Genomic DNA, 21732 nt, shown 5'->3' with positions numbered 1-21732 from the left:
TACTTTTTGTTACACTTTGACAGGATAAACTTGAAATTTCATTGGGACAATTGTAAGTCAAGTAAGTAATGATTTCATGTTATTTAATTGTTTTTGTTCACCAACTGCATAACTACTAAAGATAAACTTGAAAATCAGCCACCACAGTTTTTGGATTTTTGTTTTGTTATTGGTTAAAATAGTGTAAAAAAAAACATGTTGTGGTGAAAACGTGGGTTTTAGGTCAGTTCGTATGAGGGCTTGACTCGTGGTTTGGAACAAACAGGTGAGAAAAGTGAGGGGACTAAATGTGTTATGTAAGTTTTCATATGTAGTATTTCTGTGCTTACACGCACTAACATAGACTGGTCTGTCTGTCATGAGTCTGGTACAACAGAGATACAGATTTATAGTATTACGATTGCCACCGCTGGACTGTTTTATTGTGTGACTGTGTGACTCCATCTGTCTGCTATTGTAAACAAACCTCAGTGACGTGGACACACGCAGGTGAAAAGCCCAAATGCGCATTTTCTCACATTTTCTCACATTTTCTCACATTTTCTCACATTTTCTCACAAAGGAATTAAAATAAAACAATGTTCTCAGAATTTGTCAGATCACACAAAGCCACTTCATTCTGCACACACAGTCCAACTCTGACGTCCTGTGCTCCATGTTTTCAGCAGCCTGAAGGCAGACACACTAAAATGAATGTGTCCTTCACACATTAAAAAATCCCATCGTGCCCTTCATGTGAGAATATTTAACATTTTTTTTCTCTCGGTTTATTTATTTATTTTTTTGCCTGAGCAGACTGGTTTTCGTGTTCAGCATTTAGTAATCTCCCTGCCTGCAGCTCACGGCAGTTTACTGCTCCTCACAGAGACACTGTTGTCTGTCAGAGGGGGCAAACAAGGTTTATATAAACTATGTAGATTACATGAAATAGTTATATTAGCCTAAAAGCTTATTTTTTTATGTGGAGTGACTCATAGGCTAGTAACAATAACCATATAACATGTAATTTAAAGGTGAAAGAAACATCCGTGTTCACAATGATAGCTATTAAATGAACAAATATACAGTTTAACAGTGAGTATATGTTTAGTTTGAATTTGTGGAGGTTCTGGTACACATTGAGCAGTTGTTAAGTCATTTTAATTGAAGAGTGATGAATATGAAGAAGTGTAACTCTTTTCCTCATAATGACCACTGGCACGATAAGAATGACTCAGGCTGGATAAACCCGTGGCTTGTTTACCATTTCCCACACTTTATTGTGCTATAACTCTATCTAGTAAAATGTGTGCCTGATCAGTCTCTTTTTTACACTAATTATTTTGTCCATGTTCATGTGGTTCATATTCCTAATAAAATAACCACAGATTAAATGACAATAACTACTGACTATAATATACACTCTACCTTCTCTCTCCTGCCCGGCAGCTCCATCTTCAACATCTTCCTCTGCACAGGACCAAACCATCTCAACCTTGCCTCTAGTACTTTATTTCCACACCGTTCAACTGGGTGTACCACTATTTGGATAATGGTCTAAAAATGTCCTCAAGTTAAAGTAAAAAGGCAGCTTGTTTTAAATGTACTCCGAGTAAAAAGTTACTTTGTTACTTTTTTTAACAAGGTTGGGGTTCTTTCTTGGACAAGGCGACACAAATCTCACATGAATTGTTTCTAATTAAAGACAAAACTTTACTAATTAAAGTGCTGATAAAATAAAATATGTAAACACAATCAAAATGGGTCAAAGGTCACAAATGTCACACACTCAGGACCTTAATAAGTGCCAATTCACCTGTCCTCATCATTAATTGCCAAAGTTTCCGGTGCATGATTTATGTTATTGTATTTTTTTTAAATTCAGGCCAACATTTTTTTACTTAGTAACGGATGTGATTTAAAATGCATAGTGAAGTACAGCGCTTCCAAAAAAACACATACTTAAGTAAAGTCTTGTACTCGAGTAAATGTAATTCTTTCTTTTCTTTTTACTTTCCACCTCTGCATATAATAATATTTCGTAGGAGTATTGGTTGGTTGCCTGGTTTCTGCTCAGATATAATACAGTGTATGTTCAGTACTATGTTGGACTGATTATAGAACAAGGAGCAAATGATTGCCCTGTGGCAAACAGGTTAATAGAATCATGGCTTTGGCAACATTCATAGATATTATTAATTAACATCTCACAGTGCTTCAAGCGAAACAGCAAGAACAAGCACAGGTAAAAAAAAATGTCTGTATGTGACATGAGTGTTGTTTGTCCCTGTAGGGTGTGACACTGAACTGTGTTGACAATCTTAGGCTGCTAAACCATAATACAGGTATGTGCTGTTGTGTTTAACAGTGGTGTGTGTGTGCATGTGTGTGTAATGTGAGAGGAAGAGCCGTGGCCAGGTTGCTTTGAACCCTGAACCGGTGCTGTCAGTTGGGCATGTTGCCACTAAGCAGACAGCTGTAGATGCAGTCTTGGTGCCTGTGTGCTGGAGCTGTCGTACGTCGCTGTGGTGTGTGAGTTAAGGTGTGTGTTTACTCAACAGGGTGTTAACGTCAGTCACGGAAATCAATGTTTATCCTCACACGTGTCAAGAAAGGAGCATGAGAGTGCGCATGCACTACTTTGCTTTGCCAGCATCTCCCCACTGTCCCCAAACACACACAAATGCACACACACAGACTAAGGACTATGTACCGACTCAGCTTTTATTAAGCCCGTGTTAGTGGACATAACCACCAGTTTGGCCACTGCAGCTACAGAACAACTCTAAGGTAGTTTTCCATGTGTGTGTTGCAGGGTAGAAGGGAGGATCATGATTGATTTGGGTGCCATGCTACATACGCACACAGTCACACAGACGTAAAATGGTTTTATTGTTTTCATAGAACAACGTGGTATCCGGAAAGAGAACAGCATCACAAAGCATCCACTAATAACATGCAACAAGTCTGTGGGCCGTCCTTTATCTGTCTCTCACTGGGTCCCTCGGGGGGAAGTGTGTGGTCACTTTCCCAGCTCTCCCTTGAGAGTCCGTTCCAGCTGCAGCAGCTCTACGCACTCTCTCAAACCATAACCCAGCGCTGCTGACCATGGCCACAGCCTGTGTGCTGACCTCACTGTCCAAGCGTCTACGAACAGACAGCCCAGTCCAGCTCATACGCATGCCTGCAGAGACGTCACAGCCAGGACAACTGACACGCAGGCACATGGTTGTCTCTGTGGACGCCGCTGTTCCCAGGAGTGAAGGATTATGAATGCTGGACATAAAAATATTTACGAGTTGCTATGAAACACTGACATGTTTGATGGGACACACAGGAAGAACAATGATTTTGAAGACTTCCTGACACTGGATTAGTCTTCTGGCATTTACATTTTGTGTGAAACATGACAGGGGGTTTTAGGAACTCTTGGATCCCTGGCATGGATCTATGAAAGCACCATACAGTTGAGAGCTGAGTATTTGACCTCCATTTTGTGTATCAACCAAAATATGTCATCAGCAATCAGAGTAATGCGACTGAGCTGACATCATTTTAATACTTCGGTATTAGAAAACCAGCCAGAGAAACACAGATGTAACATTTCTGCATGTTATTTAATTAAAAACGAGTTTGAAAAAAATAATCTGTGGGTTGGTTTTTTTAAACTAAGAAGTGACAATTTGTGTTAGGACTGGCAGAACCGAAGCTTGAGTGTAATTTTCTAAATAAATGAAACTCCTAAATGACTCATGGATGACATTTTGACATGTTACAGTAGCGAAAGTTATTATAAATTAATAAAAGTACTGATGACTTAATCCCATTTAGCTGCGTCGGCTGGCACAAACTAAACAGAGAAGTGGGCTATTGTTGATGTAATTGGTGTTTGTACAATGGCGATAAGTCAGAATGTTTGCTGTGCGTAAAAAACAACAACCAAAAGAAAACAGTGAGAGTGAATCTAACAAATACTCGTGTTTGCGTAAGTGTCAAGTGAAAATGAGGGACTGAGTGAGTTATGATTTGAGTGTGTAATTGTGTTCAGTTTATTGTTATATTGACTCAAGATGCAAATGCTTGTGCTTGTGCATCTTTTTAGACAAGTCAAATTAAATAATGAAATAATGAATATTTACAACATATATATGATGTTATGCTAACAAATAAAATATTAGTTTGTTTCAGTGCACCAACTGAATTGACTGATTTTAATTGACTACATTAATTATGGAGTAGATGTGCTATGGAAAGAGACATTTTATTTTATCAATTTTTTATTTTAGCTTTTATTTTTATCATGACAATAAAAAGAAGAATACAATAAATAAAACTCATAATCAAAATTTCCAATAAACATTTCCTTTAAATCCTTAAAAAAAGGAGCAGGCAGAAGAACTTTTTAAGGCCTACACTCTTTACTTTTTATGTTTATATAATAAACTGCTTTATTGTATATGAATACTCAGTATATCCCTCAAATGATGTCCATGTTAAATTAAAGAAAATGATACATGCACCCACACTGACTTTCATGTTACTCCATTCTGTTCAGTATAATACATCTAAATAGTCTTTTAAATTTAATTATCATTCCACATGATGTAATTTCATTGCTGAAGTTATCCCATAAATTGACTCCTTTAGTTGTGATATTTAGCATTTGTTCTCACCAGGTGTTTTTTATATTCCTCATAAACCATATTTGCTTTAAAGATAACCACCATGCACACAATAAAATCTAGCTAAATGTACCTGTCAGTGATGCGCAACACTGATGTTTGGAAGCTAAATTTGAACTACAAGTGTAAACTCAGTGAACCAGTGAGTGTCCGGAGGAGAGAGTTCAGACAGTGTTTCAGAAGACCTGGACGTAAAGTACAAGTTCACACTTCCTTGGTCGTTGTTGAGAATGTGATACTCACCCACCCCTGCTGCACCACCACATCTACAGCCTTGTGTCCTTCTCTTTTCTTGCACCTTTCCTCCTTCCTCCTCCCACTTTGTTGCCTCTGGCTTTACAGCTCTCTCAGTCAAGCTGTGAGAACCACTGGTGTCCGCCTCACCGTCTTTTCTGGTTGCCATCCCTTGAGGTGAACACTCTCAGTTTTCATGCTCACAACTTTCACAACTCAATCTCAGCAGAAAAGAGTATGGTGAGGGGAAAATAATCTTCTGAGAACTACTGAGGAAGCATGGAGGCGAAGAGCCTGAGGGGGGGCAGGTTGTCCTGGATCAGGCTTGGATGATTCTCAGCATTGATCTCATGAATAATAGAGCTCCAGTGGTCATGCCACGATATTAAATGTGACGTGCAGTGACAACCTGGAACAGACTTAGTCCTCAGAACCACACACTTTCTTGCACAATGCGCATGTTTGTGTGTAACCTTGTAAATGTGTGACTAATGTGGTCTAACTGTGAAAAAATGTAAAATTAAATGATCTCAAAGGTCATTGTTAAGCTCTCGAAAAACGTTGTTGAATCAAAGTTTCTATTTGGCTGCAAATCACTGACTCACAACACAGTCATCAATATGAAACGCCGTCATGAAATAATAACAAGTTGCCCGCTTAACAAGACAAGCTCCCATGTTTTTGTCCTATGCCTCGGCTTCTTAATAATGCACAGAGAAACAGTTAAAGTCCAGTGCTCATAGGTAACACACACACATGCAACCTCTGTCATGTTAGCTCATGTTTACTGTCTGTCCCCACTCATCATTCATTCACCGTGACAAATCTTTGTGAGAAGAATCTGCAAGCCTGCATTTTTCTCCCCCTGCAGATTGTGTTGTGGAGTTTGTTTTCTGTTCATCCATTTATTCATGTGAGCAACTGGTGAACGTCAGGGAGAAGCAGGAGCCCAGAGCAGGTGAGCAGACGAGAGGAGAGAAACCAGTGGGAGTAGTTAAGTACAATTTTATAGTTCCTGATTTTTCTTGAGTATCTCTAGTTAGATATTATGTACATTCTACTGTATATACTATGTAATATGATTTGGACGGATCATGCAACCAGAAATAAACAAATGCCACCTGCAATCAATACCAGCTGTCAATCACACTGGTGGCCATACTTAATTGTCTACTTTCCTCTAAGGGAGAACATGATTTACAATTAACATTGTGTTTGTATTAAGGAAGACCTGGAACTAGTTATTGAGACCTTTAACTCTTCAGGACAATGTTCACTGATGTAATAAAACAAGTGAGAATCCCATAGACTTCCATTCAGACAGAGTTATTTGTTATATGCAGTGTTGTAGCTTAAGCACAAAATTCACATATCTGTACTTGACTTTGTTATTTGTATTTCTTGCAACTTTTACTCCACTACATTTCCACTCTATCTATCTGTGTTACTCGTTACTACCAAATAAAATCAGAAGAAGAAGAGTTGGTAATGGTCTGTATTTATATAGAGCTTTTCTAGTCTTGATGAGCTGCTTTACACTAGTTTTCACCCATTCACACGCTGCAACATGTCAAGTGTCTTGCTCAAGGACACATACTGTATAGGTTAGCAGAGCCAGGAATTGAACCCACAACTTTCCAATTGAAAGACAACTCGCCCTACCACTGAGCTAACATGTCGCAATCCTAACTTCTCCTCCTTTTTAATACTTTTCCTTTCCTACATTTCATATCAGAAAATTATTTTTGATACTGAGGTACAGTAAATGTCATATACTTGGGTTAGGGTTATATGGACAGTAACATCCATTTTGGATGATGTCATTTTCTCAAAAAACTGTTATGCTTGTGTCTTTTAAATATTAAAAACATAAATAAAATACTGTTCATTGCATCATTTATACCAGTGTCAGATAGATTCACACAATGCTGATGAAGGCGATCAGCTCCATGTGACTCTCTGTGTTTCTCAGAAAATACATTCCCTCGCTGCACACAAATATTGGTTTATGTCCATGAAGACTAAACAGAGACACAAACAAAATGCCCCAAAAGTTCTTGCAATGCTGCTTTAACACAGAGCATTTTGGCTGCTTTTTACATTACGATGTTAAAATGTACAGTATATACAGAGACTATAAGAATGTGCAATGTAGAGTGTCTTGTATCCTTTTTTTCAGCACAACCTAGGCAAAATAAACACATTTCACCAACTATATATATAATACACAAAAGTACTCAAAATGTTTAAACTCAGATTGAATTTGTAAAATTTGGAAATACGTCACACTTCAAAGTTCACTCGGCTCGTTTTTATGAACAAAAAGAAAAGAAAAACCTGCACAGTTATTGCTGCTTTATACCACTTCTTAATATCATTATAAAAGGAATCATAACTTTGACTCAACAACACATAAGAAGTGTGTATTATTCTCCCCCGGTAATTTACCATGGGTACACCTGCAGCACAGATCTGTGCCGTGTGAGCACTAAGGGTTAAGTAAAAGTGAGGAGTAAAAGAAAGGGTTAAGAGAAGTCAGATAAACACAGAAGAAGATGAGAAAGAAGAAGCTCCAATCAGTTCTTTTACCTGACCCACCCCTACACACACACATAGACGCACACACCCACACACCTACACACATACCTCACCCTGAGGCTACTGGAGAAAATATGACTGGAGAACTGTCCTGTCATTATGTTATTATCCTCTTTATTGCGTGGAGATTCGACATGCGTACGGTCACACGCAACTTAAACACGCAGAAATGCTCATACGTCCGCGCCTCCACTTCTTCCACCACCACCCAAAAAGTATCCTTGCAAGTGATTTACAGCGGTGTATAACGTGCACGTTCCCTGCTCAGACCTGCAGCAGATATAGACAGCTGATAGAGAACGATGGATTCCTTTTGTGGAGTTTGTGCTCATTCAGCAGGGATGAGTCAAAAAAAAAATCTAACAGCAAACTGGACCGGTGTATAAATGACAGATTGACACAAACAGTCCGGTAGATTTGTAAGTGAGGGCAGCAATCAGTACTGCATCACTGCTTGTCAGGTCGCGTTCACATTGACACTTAGTGACAGGCTAAAGCAGCACTGACACCATCGTAAGAAGAATGACCAATGGGGGACAAATTAAAGGGGAAAACTGGAAAATAATGAGTTGAGCTTTGGGATGACAAGGCCCCACAATGCTCTCCACAGGGCAAGAGGGGTCACTGAATTGTGTCATCAGTGTGAAAATGAGGTGAATCACATGCTGTGACCTTTGTAGACACCACACCTAAACATTAATAAACAGATTTTGGACAAATGTGATAATCAGCACCTTCCACCACCATCATCAAAACAACAAGCAAGGTGTTACAATAGACACAAGACACATTGGAGTTGTTTTACATGTGATGCTCCAGTTCATCCTTTCAACCATTACTTCAGTTTCTTAAGGGATTTTTCAAACATCCCTATGAATAGAAATATTGTCCTAAAGAATAAAGACATCAGCTGCTGAATCATGACATTCACCCTCAGATCTCTGTAGACAAGGCTTTGTATTTGAAGCATTTGCTGCCGATTTTGGGTGGATTGAACCTTTAAAACATGAAGCTTTTAGGCAAGGTGTGTCCAAACTATTTTTAATGAGGGCCAGATTTTACAAACAAATGCACTGTTTAATTAAAATGAATCGTCTAACTGTGACATAAGACCACATACTAAACTATGACATTTTTGTCAAATTTTGGAAGACATACTAAACTATGACATTTTTGTCAAATTAGACATAGTTTAGTATGTCATCCAAAATTTGACCAAAATGTCATAGTTTAGTATGTCGTCAAAAAATTTACCAAAATGTCATAGTTTAGTATGTCGTCCAAAAATTCACCAAAATATCATAGTTTAGTATGTCATCCAAAATTTGACCAAAATGTCATAGTTTAGTATGTCGTCCAAAAAGTCATCAAAATATCAGTTTAGTATGTCATCCAAAATTTGACCAAAATGTCATAGTTTAGTATGCAAAGTCACCTCAAAATATCATAGTTTTTAGTATGTCATCCAAAAATTTAACTCTGGTCCCAGCAGTATTCGGGAGGCTGAGCTTCAGGTCGGCTGGCCTTCCCGTTTCCGTGACGAGAACCTGCTGTATGCCATGGAGATTCAAACTGACGGACCAATTAGCTGCCGGACGAACACCAGCCTCAACCCACTTGGCCTCCAGGTAACGTGAAAACTATGTGGACACATACACACTCACACAGACGTGTGTTCAAATCCAAACCCCTAAAATGTGTAATTATGGATTATGTTCATTCCTTCCTCAGACCTACTTTGATTTCAAACTTTAATTTGTTACATTGCTGGCGGCTTGTTCGTCTACTCTCCGGTCCATCATTTATACTCGCTTATTTAAACATAATTGTACTCCATGTTCTGGCTGCTCTTCGTGGTCTTTGTGCCAGTTGGCTCAAAGACGACGAGGCCGCAGTATTACAGTTATTAGCAGAAATTAGAGCAGGGATTTTTGCAGGGATTGTTTCCATTATCTATGGTATCACCTGTAGAGTCATTTAAATTGAAAACATGCTTTTATTTAAAAAAAAAGTGGCAAAACTGTAGCAAATCGATGAAAGCAGAATTACTCAGATGTTCAGCACATGGTCAGATGTCAGGGGATTTTCTTCCTGATTTTCTAAAGTCAATCGTTGGCCTCAGAGAAAAACTCCAGCAGTCACTTTTTGGTTTTGTAACAGCTGTTGTTCTCATTTCATTGGATAATAGTTTAAAAAATAGTTGATTTGAAGTATAATCACAAGCTGCAGAACGACATAAGCATGATTCCTCACACACTTTGCACCTGTGCAGTGTTATTTGTATTTGTAGCCTCTATTCCACCAATGTACCCTACGGGGTCAGAAATTAAAGTAAGGTTACAATAACTAAACACCTTTTTTTTTTACATTATTCTCTTAAACTGTTACCGACTAACACGTGATTTGTAGAATAAGAAAGTCCTGCTTGGATGTAGAACTATTATTGCTGTGTTTTTTATCTGTGAGCAGTGACTTGAGGTCATTCAGTCTCCTGTCGCTGTCTGTTTGATTGTGTAAGCTGCAGTTTTGGAAACAGAAATCCCCTCAAATCCGCCTTTCATCAAAACTCTTCTTGGTCAGATTTCCAAACGTCATTTCTTTGCACAGCTGCAGGTTTGTGTGACTTGTGATTTGATTAAATCTTTCATGTCTTACTTCACGAGCGTTTACTGTCGGCTTCTCATTTGCTGTCAGAGTCCGTGTGCGATACATGCCGCACTCATCCAACAATATATGGTCATCTGTGCATTCTGACCTAAAAGGCCAAACCACACGTTGTTGTCGTTCATGGGACACAGAGGATCTTTAACGTCCTCATCAGTTAAGCCGTTCTTCAAGGAGCGAGGATCTACCGACTGTCAACACAAACAACATGATTCTAATTTTGCCATCAGGTCAAATGAAGAACTGTCCCTCTTTGTCTGTGTCAGATATCGGCTCTCCAGGACACACCTGAGTTACTGGGTTTCTTGAGGAACACCAGCTCTCCTCCTCACCGTCGCAAGCGAGCCGCCGGCAGAGCGCAGAGTTACAGCGGCAAAACCTTGGTGAGCCACATGTACATAGTGACGCGTGATCGTTTGCAAATCCACTGTATTCTTTTGTGTGTGGTTTTTTTTTTCCTGCTGCAGAAACATTACAGAAACCAAGCACAAAGGATGACGCAGCCTTGTGTTTCACCTCCTCAGAAACCAAGCCAGATGTTCATTAGTGATTCACAGATGTTACAGTTACTTGTCTCACTCCTCTCTCTGTCTCTCTGTGCCAATTATCTCCTCATGTAGAACTGCACCAACATCTCCTGTCTGAGGATCACATGTGTGGTTGGCCGGCTGGATCGTGGACACAGTGCAGTGGTCAAGATCCGCTCGAGACTCTGGGCACACACTTTCCTGCAGGTCAGTGTCTTTTTTTTTCTTTATCACCGAGCGTATCGCAGATGACTGATGACTTTGCAGCACCATAATAACGCAACGGTTTGTGCTATTGGGAAAAAATCATGTCACATGATCTTCGTCATGCGGATGCAAATGTTTAGAATAACACACAAATGTAATTTGTATAAAAAGAATGATGTGTTTGGTGTCTTACAGAGGCGTAACGACCCGTATGTTCTCAACTCCACCGTGTCCTTCATGGTCACAGCGTTGCCTTATAGAATCCAACCTCCCACGCTGCCTCAGCACGCCACCTCGGTAAGATGGAGGAGGGACAGTAAAGTAGGAGTGTGTGAGTTCTTCAGGTGCAACAGCTACCTTACTGTGTGTGGTGTGTCCTTTAGATGGGGACCCTGGTGTTGTGGGGGACTCCTGATGTTTCCTTTGCTGTTCCACTCTGGGTCATCATCCTGGCCATACTGCTGGGGCTGCTGGTGCTGGCCATGCTCACACTCGCCATGTGGAAGGTACACACATGCACACTCATACATCTCCTGTGGCGTTTTATATAATCTAATCCCAAAACTCATGGGTTATTATTGTTATTATTATTATTATCCCCTCAGTGCGGCTTCTTTGACCGAGCGCGGCCACCAGCCGATGACGATGTCTCCGACCAGGAGAGGCTGACGTCTGATCAAATAGGAGACGCCTAAAACGATGCATTACAGCTTCCGTTTGGAGGACTGAGGTTTGGGAGGGCAGTGCACCTTCTGAGTAACTTAAATCAGATCTGAGATCTGTAGTAGTTGGAGCCTACATTCCTTGGCTGGACATCTTCTGCCTCTCTATTAATGACACCGACTTAAAGGACAGACAGAAGACACATGGAGGACTGCAGCGCCCTACGGACTGGGAACGAGGAGGGGAAGTTCAAACCAGACAGAATGGGACCAAAAACACACTCCACAGGCTCAATCACACTCACACACACACACACACACACATCTATTGTTTATCAATTGTGATGAAGCACCAGGACTGAAGACAGAATGGACATTGTTATGAAGACAATGCTTTCAATGTTTCTGTTGTTGAATGTTTTCACGTGTAAGTGGGACACAAAGAGACGAAAATCAATGCACAAATGCTTTTGTGAGGATGAGTGTGTTTGTTTGTTTGTGAGTGTATGTGCAGATACTGTACATATGTGTGTGTGTTTATTAGGTGTCTTGTGTGTCATTCTTTCATTCACTTCTTGAATTTCTTTCCTCAGCTAATTTAATTTATGTATATACAGAGTTATTACACACACACACATCAGCCACAAGCATAAACACAAAAGGCACAAAGTTAATGTGTATATTTAAGAATGTATGTGCAATATTTGGGTGTTGCGTGATACCGAAAGCTTGTTTACACTGGCATTATTTTTTATTAGAGCTAAATGTTTTCTGTATATAAGTAATTCATTGTTATGTTAATAATTTTAGTTTCGTAAAAAGCACATAGTTCAGGCGGACTTAAGCCACCACAAAAAAACAATGTAGAAGGAGACAAATAACAAATAACTTATTACTGTGTTGTCTAATATTTTGGATTTGATTATTTTAGACTTAACGGCTAAGCAGTTGTTATTAAAAACACATTGTAGGCAGTGTGGGGCTGAGCATTGTTGCACAAACTGTCTGGTATTTATCAGAGTTAATGTTGTCATTTGTTAATCAGATGGTAAAACGTATGATCATCTGCAGACAGAACAAAGTGGTTCGTGCATCAATAATACCCAGATTTAAAAGGTCCTACATTCCTGTTATTTGTACCAAGTGTGACAGTTTATCAGAATAAAGTGTTGTTTTCTTGCTCTCATCATTTCTGTTCCACATGTGACTGGAATTCATGGTTGAAATCACCCGTGTATTTTTTATTTATTTATTTATTTATTTTTTTAAATAGCACAGAAATCTGGGATGAACTGGTGACTTTGTCCAGAGTGAAACCTGCTTTTCACCCCGTGTCAGCCGGGACTGGATGCAGCCTTCACACAACACTACTGTGGAGGATGAAGCAGTAGAAAATGGATGGATAGCACATAAATGTTATTTTGTTTTTTATATAGAGAAAATTAAATGTGACATCTATGGCAGAGTTTTAAATCTAAGCTAATATTGATCTTGGTTATTCAATTTATAGGTTACATTACAACTGTACATGTTCTTGATGAGTTTCATTTTAACATAATTTAACTTTTTACCTTAACAGGTTGAGTCCTGACCTTTAAACTAAATTTTTATCAAAGCTGTCTGCACCTAAGAAGAAGGATTCTTGCGCTCCCTGGTGGCACACAGGATACATTGCAGCAACATAGGAAGAGCTGAAAGAGCTGCTTTAGAGGCGGGATAGTGACCTCATGTGGCAATAATATAGTATGTTGCAGTATAATATGTTCAAAATCTTGCACCACCTCTACTTAGAGAATGACCGCTCTACAGCAGTAGTGACAGTTCTGGAATAATGAGGGCATCCTTTAGGGGTGATTGTGTACATAAGTGCAAAATACAGGTTTTTATTATTAGGGTTCGAGCACAAGGTGCATTGAACCCTCTTGAAACCGTCCAATCGGGACCAAACTCGCTAGGATTGATAATAGTCCGGCCCAGAAGACGTCTGTATGAAAATATTCAATTTCGAAAACAGCGCCCCTGGTGACAGCAGACAATATGACATTTGGTATTTGAACTAACAACTACTACAGCTTTTGGGCGATCACCTTCAAACTTGGTGAGGTCACTGTGGACAAGTTGACGAGCTTAAGTTGCTGAAAGTTTTTTAAAATGTCGCATGGTGTATGAGATAGGGGGCGGCAAATTCTGATTTTTCGTGACAGACAACAAAACTCTTATAACTTTGATGGGAGGTCCGATCCCAACCATTACCATGTTGCTGAAAATGATACATTTTCACAACAACGCCTCCTGGTGGTGGCAGAAAATACTACAAAAAACAAACTATTACAACTTTGACAATCCTGGTCCGATCTGAACCAAACCTGAAGGTTTAAGAAACAATGATCAACATTTTTCAACATTTTCTGGTCAAAGGAATTGGGGAAAAAAAATAGACTGGTGAATTGATTAGAAAAAAGAAAAAAAATCAGCCCCCTTCTCCACAAAAGCATCATCACACAACCAAAATGTCAGTCATCGCTTCTTCCTGTCAAATTTGTGATGCACTGAATGCTGAGACTGGAAGAATCGTCTCCTCCCCCCTCTCTCCATCTTGGGTCACCAGTGTTTGCAGCTTGCAACAAGCCACTGACTTCTTTGTCTACCGCTCAGATGTCCCAAGTCTGATCTTTACTTTGGGAAACATCTTGAACATCTGTGCCTCACGCTTTGGTGTTTTATTTAACTGCTGAATATTTTCTTGCACTAATGTGTGGAGCATTATCTGGCTGTGATTCATAACATCACCTACCTGAGGCTGATACAGTCAGAAATGTTAGCATTGCATGTAGCTGCTCATATTGCTGCTGGTGTTAATGGTACTGCAACACTGTTCAAATAACTACTTGAATAGCACCTTTCAAAACAACTCTACAAAGTGCTTTCCATAGTAGAAAAATAAAACCTTTAAGTGTAAAATGGTACAGAATTAAAAGATAAAATGAAATGAAATAGTAAACATACATCTGTAGTTAAAAGACGGCATTTTAAAGCGAAGTAGGCTAATGTTCAGTGGCATATTTTTATGCATTAGCCATATTTAGTGTTAGTGGCCAGAAGTAAGGAAGTTGTGAGATAGGGCAAGTAGCAGCATCACCATCCACCGTAGCATTCTACTACTTTAGAGTCCAATTTATTATATTCCCTTTAAAACCTTGTACAAATCCATATAGGGTTTGAGTTGTCTGGCTAAGATCAACCGAACACAACCAAGTCTACAGTAACAGATCAGTGCAATTCGTTTTAAAAGAATTCCACATCTTTAAGTTCAAAGCACTAACTTGTCAAAATAACACTCCTCACAGAATCACTGAAAAAATACAAGTCAATCATAAAGTTAAGAACAAAAGTTTTACTTTATATAAAGAAGGCAATAAATACAATTACAGGCTGAAAGTAGCAGTGTCTGTACACCATCTACAAGTGATGTGATTTACACTACAAACACTACTGTTTCGGAGGAAAATACATGCATATCATGACAGGCCGAGTCACAAAATCAGATGGATCCTTGTCTGATTTTGGAAACTGCACAGCCATGGTATGCCACTCAGTCAGGATCCGTGGCCAGATTTCCTCACACACAGAGAAGAAGGGGAAGGACGAAATGCCTTATCATGTTACGAGTCGACTCAATTTACCTTGTTCTCTGTTGTGTGAAGAAAACCCAGCTCATAAAATCTTGACTGATTTAAAAATTGAGCAATTAAATAACTCAAACATCGATGCTGTTGGGTCATGCAGAGAGCTTGCGATCTTTTACAGAATGAAACAGGCTAAAAGTAGTAGTGTCTGTATTTTGTCAAGTGTGGTTGTGCATCAGTAGGGACAGGGGGGTTTAAAGTCCATTAAAAAAAAATAAAAAAAATCTTGGTGATCATGTCCTGTTGGGCAGAGTGACGTAGCAACCATTGAGGCATGTGTACAGTTTGGCAAGGTCCAGCATCTAACAAAAAAATTAAATTAAGAGTCAGCACACTTTAGTATTAAGTAAATATATATTAAACATATTGAGTACCATCTGAAAGAACATACCGTGGAAAAGGTCGGTTCATCTTGGGTGAAGTCCTCGTCGTAGAAGGGTCGGTTCATCTTGGGCAAAGTCCTCGTCGTAGAAGGGTCAGTTCATCTTGGTCTAGGTCATCACCGCAGCCATCCAGGACGGGACTTCTCCAGGTCGTGGTGTCCAAAATGGAGTCCTCTGATCCAGGAATGTGCTGCAGCCTTTATCTCTTCAAAACAAGGAAGAATTTGATAAGTCACAAGAAAAAAAAGAAAAAGAAGTAAACAAATGACAAATCTTCAGGTAGCTCACCTGGTCTAGTGTGACACGTCCTCACATCCAGTCAGAGCTCACCGATGGATGCCCTCCCTAACCTATACCTGCCTTTCCTGTCCTACTCTGACAGTTACAAGCAATCTAAGCCAGCCATTTGGGATGATGCTAACCCCAATGTCTTGGTTGGCTGCATGAAAAACTGTAAATCTCGCAGTTGCCCAGACAAACGTTCCTTCTGATTCTGTAGCCACACCACAAAAAGGTCCTCTGCTGAAACCCTCATTTTGCTAAGCATGAAATCAATTCCACTTTCCTGTCCTCAGATCTCATTTTCCCTCCCTGCAGCCTTTCAACGACCATTGCTGTTGTAACATCTGCAAGAGGCAGCAGTTTCACAATTCAGAGCTTCTTGTGTGTTTAGCAAGACGTGGCACCAGAGTATTGACAAAGCAGACACCTGAAAATGCTTGACCACAATTTAAACAAATGCTTCACCATTTACAAGTGATGTGATGTGATTTACACTACAAACCTGTCCATTCCAATCCTTTGTTTCGGAGGAAGACACAGTACATGCATATCATGACAGGCCGAGTCACAAAATCAGATGGATCCTTGTCTGATTTTGGAAACTGCACAGCCATGGTATGCCACTCAGTCAGGATCCGTGGCCAGATTTCCTCACACACAGAGAAGAAGGGGAAGGACGAAATGCCTTACCATGTTACAAGTCGACTCAATTTACCTTGTTCTCTGTTGTGTGAAGAAGACCCAGCTCATAAAATCTTGACTGATTTAAAAATTGAGCAATTAAATAACTCAATCATCGATGCTGTTGGGTCATGCAGAGAGCTTGCAATCTTTTGCATGGTTTCCCAAACATTTAGAGGTCAGGTTACTGACCCCAAGAATGTCAAATTCAATGATATTTTTTGTCCTAAACTGATGAACCATTAGGGTAAATTAGATCAAGCATTTAAAAGGTGTTTACATTGTTAGTAGTCTAATGACACTTCTTACCCAACACATGAAGACGCAGTGAATCAGGATACGGCTACCTTTAGCAGATGCAACAGCAGCAGTGGGTGGTGGAAGGCTGCAGGGAGAAAAACATTTGATATGGAGACAAGTTGGAGGAATCATTTAATGCATAGCTCAACAAGAGTTAAAGCAGAGAGAAACTTTAGGGCAAGTCTACAAAAATCAGAGGAGGAACTTCGCCAACACATCTAAGAGATAGCAGTTTCTCATGCAACCAACCAAGACATTGGAATTAAGCATCTTCCTAATGACTCTACAAGCTGAAATTTGAAAGAAAGTCATGGGTAATAAGACTACAGACACTTGTTCGCTGAAATAGCTAGTATATAGTGAGGTGTTAACCCTATGCTCTATCAAAAATCCCACTTTGGGCAAGCCATAAAGTCCTATCATTTCAACCAGCTGCCAGCTTCGCAAATAAGAAGCAAAAGACCACTTGTGTTTACACGTTTACATGATCACTGTTAACCACAAAGACACCAGACACCAAGTCAATCCAAGAAACAAATCAAATAATGAAAAATACATTAAAAAGCTGCAGCTGCTCACTCCTGCTACAAGAGGGTACTTGCACAACAGTCTTTAACATGAAGCCAAATTCTAGAGAAAGAAAGATAAAAAAGTTTGATCATTTGGCGCAACTTTCACTTAAATAATCTGAGTTGTCTCTCTGCCAGGTTTGTGTCCTCCTAAAGAAAAGAAACGCGCTCTAATCCTGCAACCTACAATGTAATTTATGAAAGAAACTATGCAGGATAGCCCTGCATCCCTAAGGCGAGTAACATATAGTTTTGCAGGGGAAGATAAAAATCCCCTGCTGGGAGGCCTCCCAACATGACGCGCAGAAAGACTATGAACACAAACAGGTTCAACTCCTTTAGAGGGAAATAAACTTGGCAGAGTGAGACAAGTCAGCATTAATATTGAATTCGATTTCAGTAAGAGACTACAAAGGCTGATGGCAGTGCGTAAAGTTTAAGACTTAAATGGATATCAAAAGTGTGCCAACAAATGCCAGATTTAAAGTATATCACATTATCCATGGGCTGGATAGCACCTACAATCTAATGTGACTACACTTGCATATAAATCAAAAGTTTAGCTTCATAATCAAATCAGGAACCATTTATCTTATCAAAGCAATTACCAGTTGAGTATAAAGGAAGACCTGGTCTAGCTCATCATAATCAATTACTACATTTTTACAGCACTTTGAAAGAACTTTTAACAAGCTAGAGTAAACTGATGCATTTACTACATGATTCATCAGCTTCCACGTTTGTCAACAGTCCAAGTTGCAACTATACCTGAGATTCAAGACCAAAATTAAATGTTTAAATTAAAGCCATTTCAAAATAAGGTACCAGAATACCCTGCAGAAATCAGACGCCTCAAGACTAATCAACTTTAAAATCATCCACTTAAGTTGAGACTAAAAATGTGACTAAATCCGACACACAGGACAGACAGACTGACACCAGACTCACAGGACAGACAGACAGAAAGACACACAGGATAGACAGAACAGCGAGAGAGACAGTGACACATGCCATGACGGCAGTCTTGGCATGTGTCTGTGTGTAAATAAAGGCCTTTGCACTCAGTAACGCAAAACAAAAAAAATGTGATTATTGTAACGCCATAGTGTCAGGCATTGTAAATGTTTAGATGCAAATTAACTTTATAAATTGAGTGGACACAATTTACCCACAAAGATCATGTGGCAAAGGCCTTTAATACTTACCTGAAAGGTAAACATTTGACCTGTTCTTGAAATAATTTGAATTTGCTTGATGTCTAATTAGTGTGCATCTTGCCAGTCTTGCACCATAAATTGTGTCCACCTTTCTGGTGCAGTAAAGTCAATTGGAGTGTTAGTCTTGGTCCAAAGGTCAGTCCAAGTCAGTCATCACTCACTCACACACACACACTCTACCAGAACAAATTGGTAGGAAAAACAGATCAGAAATGATAGACTGGCATAAACACCAAGACCAAGTACAGTCATGACACAGTGGCCATGAAGAATAAAGATTCAGGTCAGAGCAGGTATAGTAATGGCACGGCGGCCAAGCAAGAAAGAAAATCTGCACTTTCCATTTTAAATTTTAAATTTAACTAAAACGCAATCTAATTAGGATGGACATGCAGGGATGTCGGTGCTCCTCTTGACTGATGCTAAAAGAAAAGTACAGGTTAGTTCACTTACTGTGCATGGATGCGGAAGGCACCCATGTTTGCCTATGTAAAATGACTATACGCGCAATGCCAGACGTACAATAACACAAGTAGACCACGAAGGCGCGGGCACAGTTAGCGATCATGGCCTACTTGCATTAAGGAACGTATGGCAATACAAAGGCAATGGCAGGGCCGCCATCCTAAGCCAGGTACTGTGTTTGTAGATCACCAGGATCTACTTTAGCGTGCTAGGGCTAACTAGGTAGATTAATGGCCACGATAGAACAGAGAGAAAAAAAAAGGCACAGCGGCCAAGATGTCTTAGTCTTGTGACAGAGTGTACAAGGTACAACAATTTTATTCCTACCATCTAGCTTTAACTGTACACCAACATCCATTTAAACCTTATATTAAAGATCTGGTCCTCCAACATCACTATATTTTAGTGCTAAAGAAAACAGTTCAGTTGTTTCCTTTTAGAGACACGTTTCCATTAAAGTGAGGAAAGGCACAAGGAGGGCCAGGACAGATCGACACGGCGGCCGGAAGAGTGATGGCCCGCGGCCTGCGTGTCACTTACCGTCCTAAGAAACAGTTGGAAAGAAAAAGTTGTTAAGTTACAGTGGCAAGGCAAGAAAACGCCTCCATAGAGAGGTGTGTTTTTACCTTTGCATGTAAATTGTCAGTGTGAAGTTTTCTTTTGTTTATTCCCCTACTCTGCAAAAGAAATAAAAAAATATGGACTCACCCTTTGTAGACAGACCTAAAAAGGAAATGTTAGTGGATTATAACTTATCAAGCATCTAAGCCCTTCAAGACACCATATCTACTTTAAGGTGAACTGCTGAACATAATCATATTCTCAGACCATCTTAACTATTCAATCAAGGCATCTCAGTCACACACAACCCATTCATGCAGAGAGAGTATTTCAAACACTCCATCAGTCACCTCATTCTTTCAATCACTCGCTCAGCAGTTCCACAAAAATATAACCAACAAGGACCAGATTTCAGACCACCCAATAAAGTGGACAGGAACATACAAAACCAACCTGTGGCAAATGCTCCATGTACAACCCTCAGCTAAACAGATGGAAAGCAGGAGAGTAGAAATAACGTGGCCATGTTGGACAAAGCAGAGAGATGTAGGCACAGCGGCCAAGAAAGAGTGGGGACACGGCGGCCACCCAGAATTAAATCATGACACCTACTCTTTGACAGTCTTCATGAAGATCAATCTGGGGGGAAAAAACAAACAAAAAAAATGTTTGAGTCCAGTCTCCAGCCTTGACAATGTTCAAGTTCATACAGGTGTAAAATAACTAAGTAAGGTGTTCTAGAATGTGTTTGTATGAGTTACAGACATGGTTCACCCAGCCTGAGATATAAAGACTCAGTTTCAGTGAAAACATTGCTGCCAGCAGAAATTCTATTATAACAGTGAAACAAAGAAATTAACATAATCACAAGAGATGTAGAATAAAGTTGATTAAGATTTAAGGAATGCCTTTTAAGTTCAAGTATAGAGATGTCAGTAGCCACACTCTTTAAAAACACAAAAAACTTATATTATACATGGGTGATTAAATTAATATGATATATTGCCATCAGTTAAATACATTATGAAAATCAGCCATAATATTTTCAATGATGTAGTAAATTATCTCTAAAGGTGTCACTCACCTTTTTTTGACAGCATCAGGCTTTTGTATATGGCGGGTCCGACCAGGTCTCCGTGAGCAGGAAGCAGGTTGTTCCTGTAAAAAAAAAAAGTTTGTATTTTAATAACTACATTAAAAGTTTAGAATTATAAAAGACATGTATAACCCTGAATCTGTTTTTAAACATTTAACATAAAAAAACAAATAAGTCTTTCCAGTGAAAAACTCAATAGTAATGACCATGAGTGGATAAGTGAGTTAACATAGCACAGCAGCCATTTTAACTTGTTTTTAGTCTTGTTCTGTCTATTTTGATAATGGATTGGTTTAAGTGTTTGAGTTTGAGATTTTCTTTATTTTGTTGAATGCAAATATTTCCTAATTTCTAGGCTATATTTAAGCAATCATTGAATCCAAATAATTTAAGAATATAACTGAATTTAAAAACAGTGAACAACATTTAACATTTTATGGACCAAACATGGAAATAAATCACAAGTTAATGAAAATAGAAATTAGTTGTAGCCCCATTTAAACCAATGATTTAACTGCTGTAACCAGACAAAACGGCTGTCAATTCAGATAACTGGCTGACAATGAGGCACAGCTTGAATATTGAGGTAAGGCTAAGTTTGAGCTAAGTTTGGGCATATAATTCAGCAAACAGAGTCACCATTAAGATAACTTGACAAAAGTTACTCACCATTCTGGACGAGCCACCAATCTGGACCAGGTCGAACACGCCACCCTGGAGCGCCTTGCTGCGTTTTTATACAGGAGCTGATGCACGCGGTCACCTTTTCGGCGTCTGACGTCACGCCGCGGTAGTTTTCTTTTTCTTTCTCTTCTTTTTTTTTAAAGTTCCCTCGTTCTTTTCTGAGGTTTTAGGGCGGTTGGTGCATTACCGCCACAAGTTCCCTCCTCGCCACAGTTTCAGTAGTTAAGCAGCGACACTTTTTTCGCGTCTTCTTTT

At 39.4% G+C, this 21732-nt stretch overlaps 1 protein-coding gene across 1 annotated transcript; it reads left to right on the top strand.

The window, feature by feature from the left end:
- The first annotated feature begins 8974 nt into the window (after window positions 1-8974).
- itga8 (integrin, alpha 8) lies at window positions 8975-12742 on the top strand. Its single transcript, XM_044033429.1, has 6 exons — window positions 8975-9121; window positions 10424-10540; window positions 10778-10891; window positions 11087-11188; window positions 11275-11397; window positions 11497-12742. The coding sequence occupies exons 1-6, from the start codon at window positions 9053-9055 to the stop codon at window positions 11584-11586; spliced, it is 615 nt and encodes a 204-aa protein (XP_043889364.1). The 5' UTR covers window positions 8975-9052; the 3' UTR covers window positions 11587-12742.
- Window positions 12743-21732: the final 8990 nt, after the last annotated feature.

This window comes from Solea senegalensis, linkage group LG9 (assembly GCF_019176455.1).
Source record: "Solea senegalensis isolate Sse05_10M linkage group LG9, IFAPA_SoseM_1, whole genome shotgun sequence".
Classification (NCBI taxonomy): Eukaryota; Metazoa; Chordata; class Actinopteri; order Pleuronectiformes; family Soleidae; genus Solea; species Solea senegalensis.
Note: the sequence above shows the minus strand (reverse complement) of the source record. Positions and strands in the feature narration are given on the sequence as shown.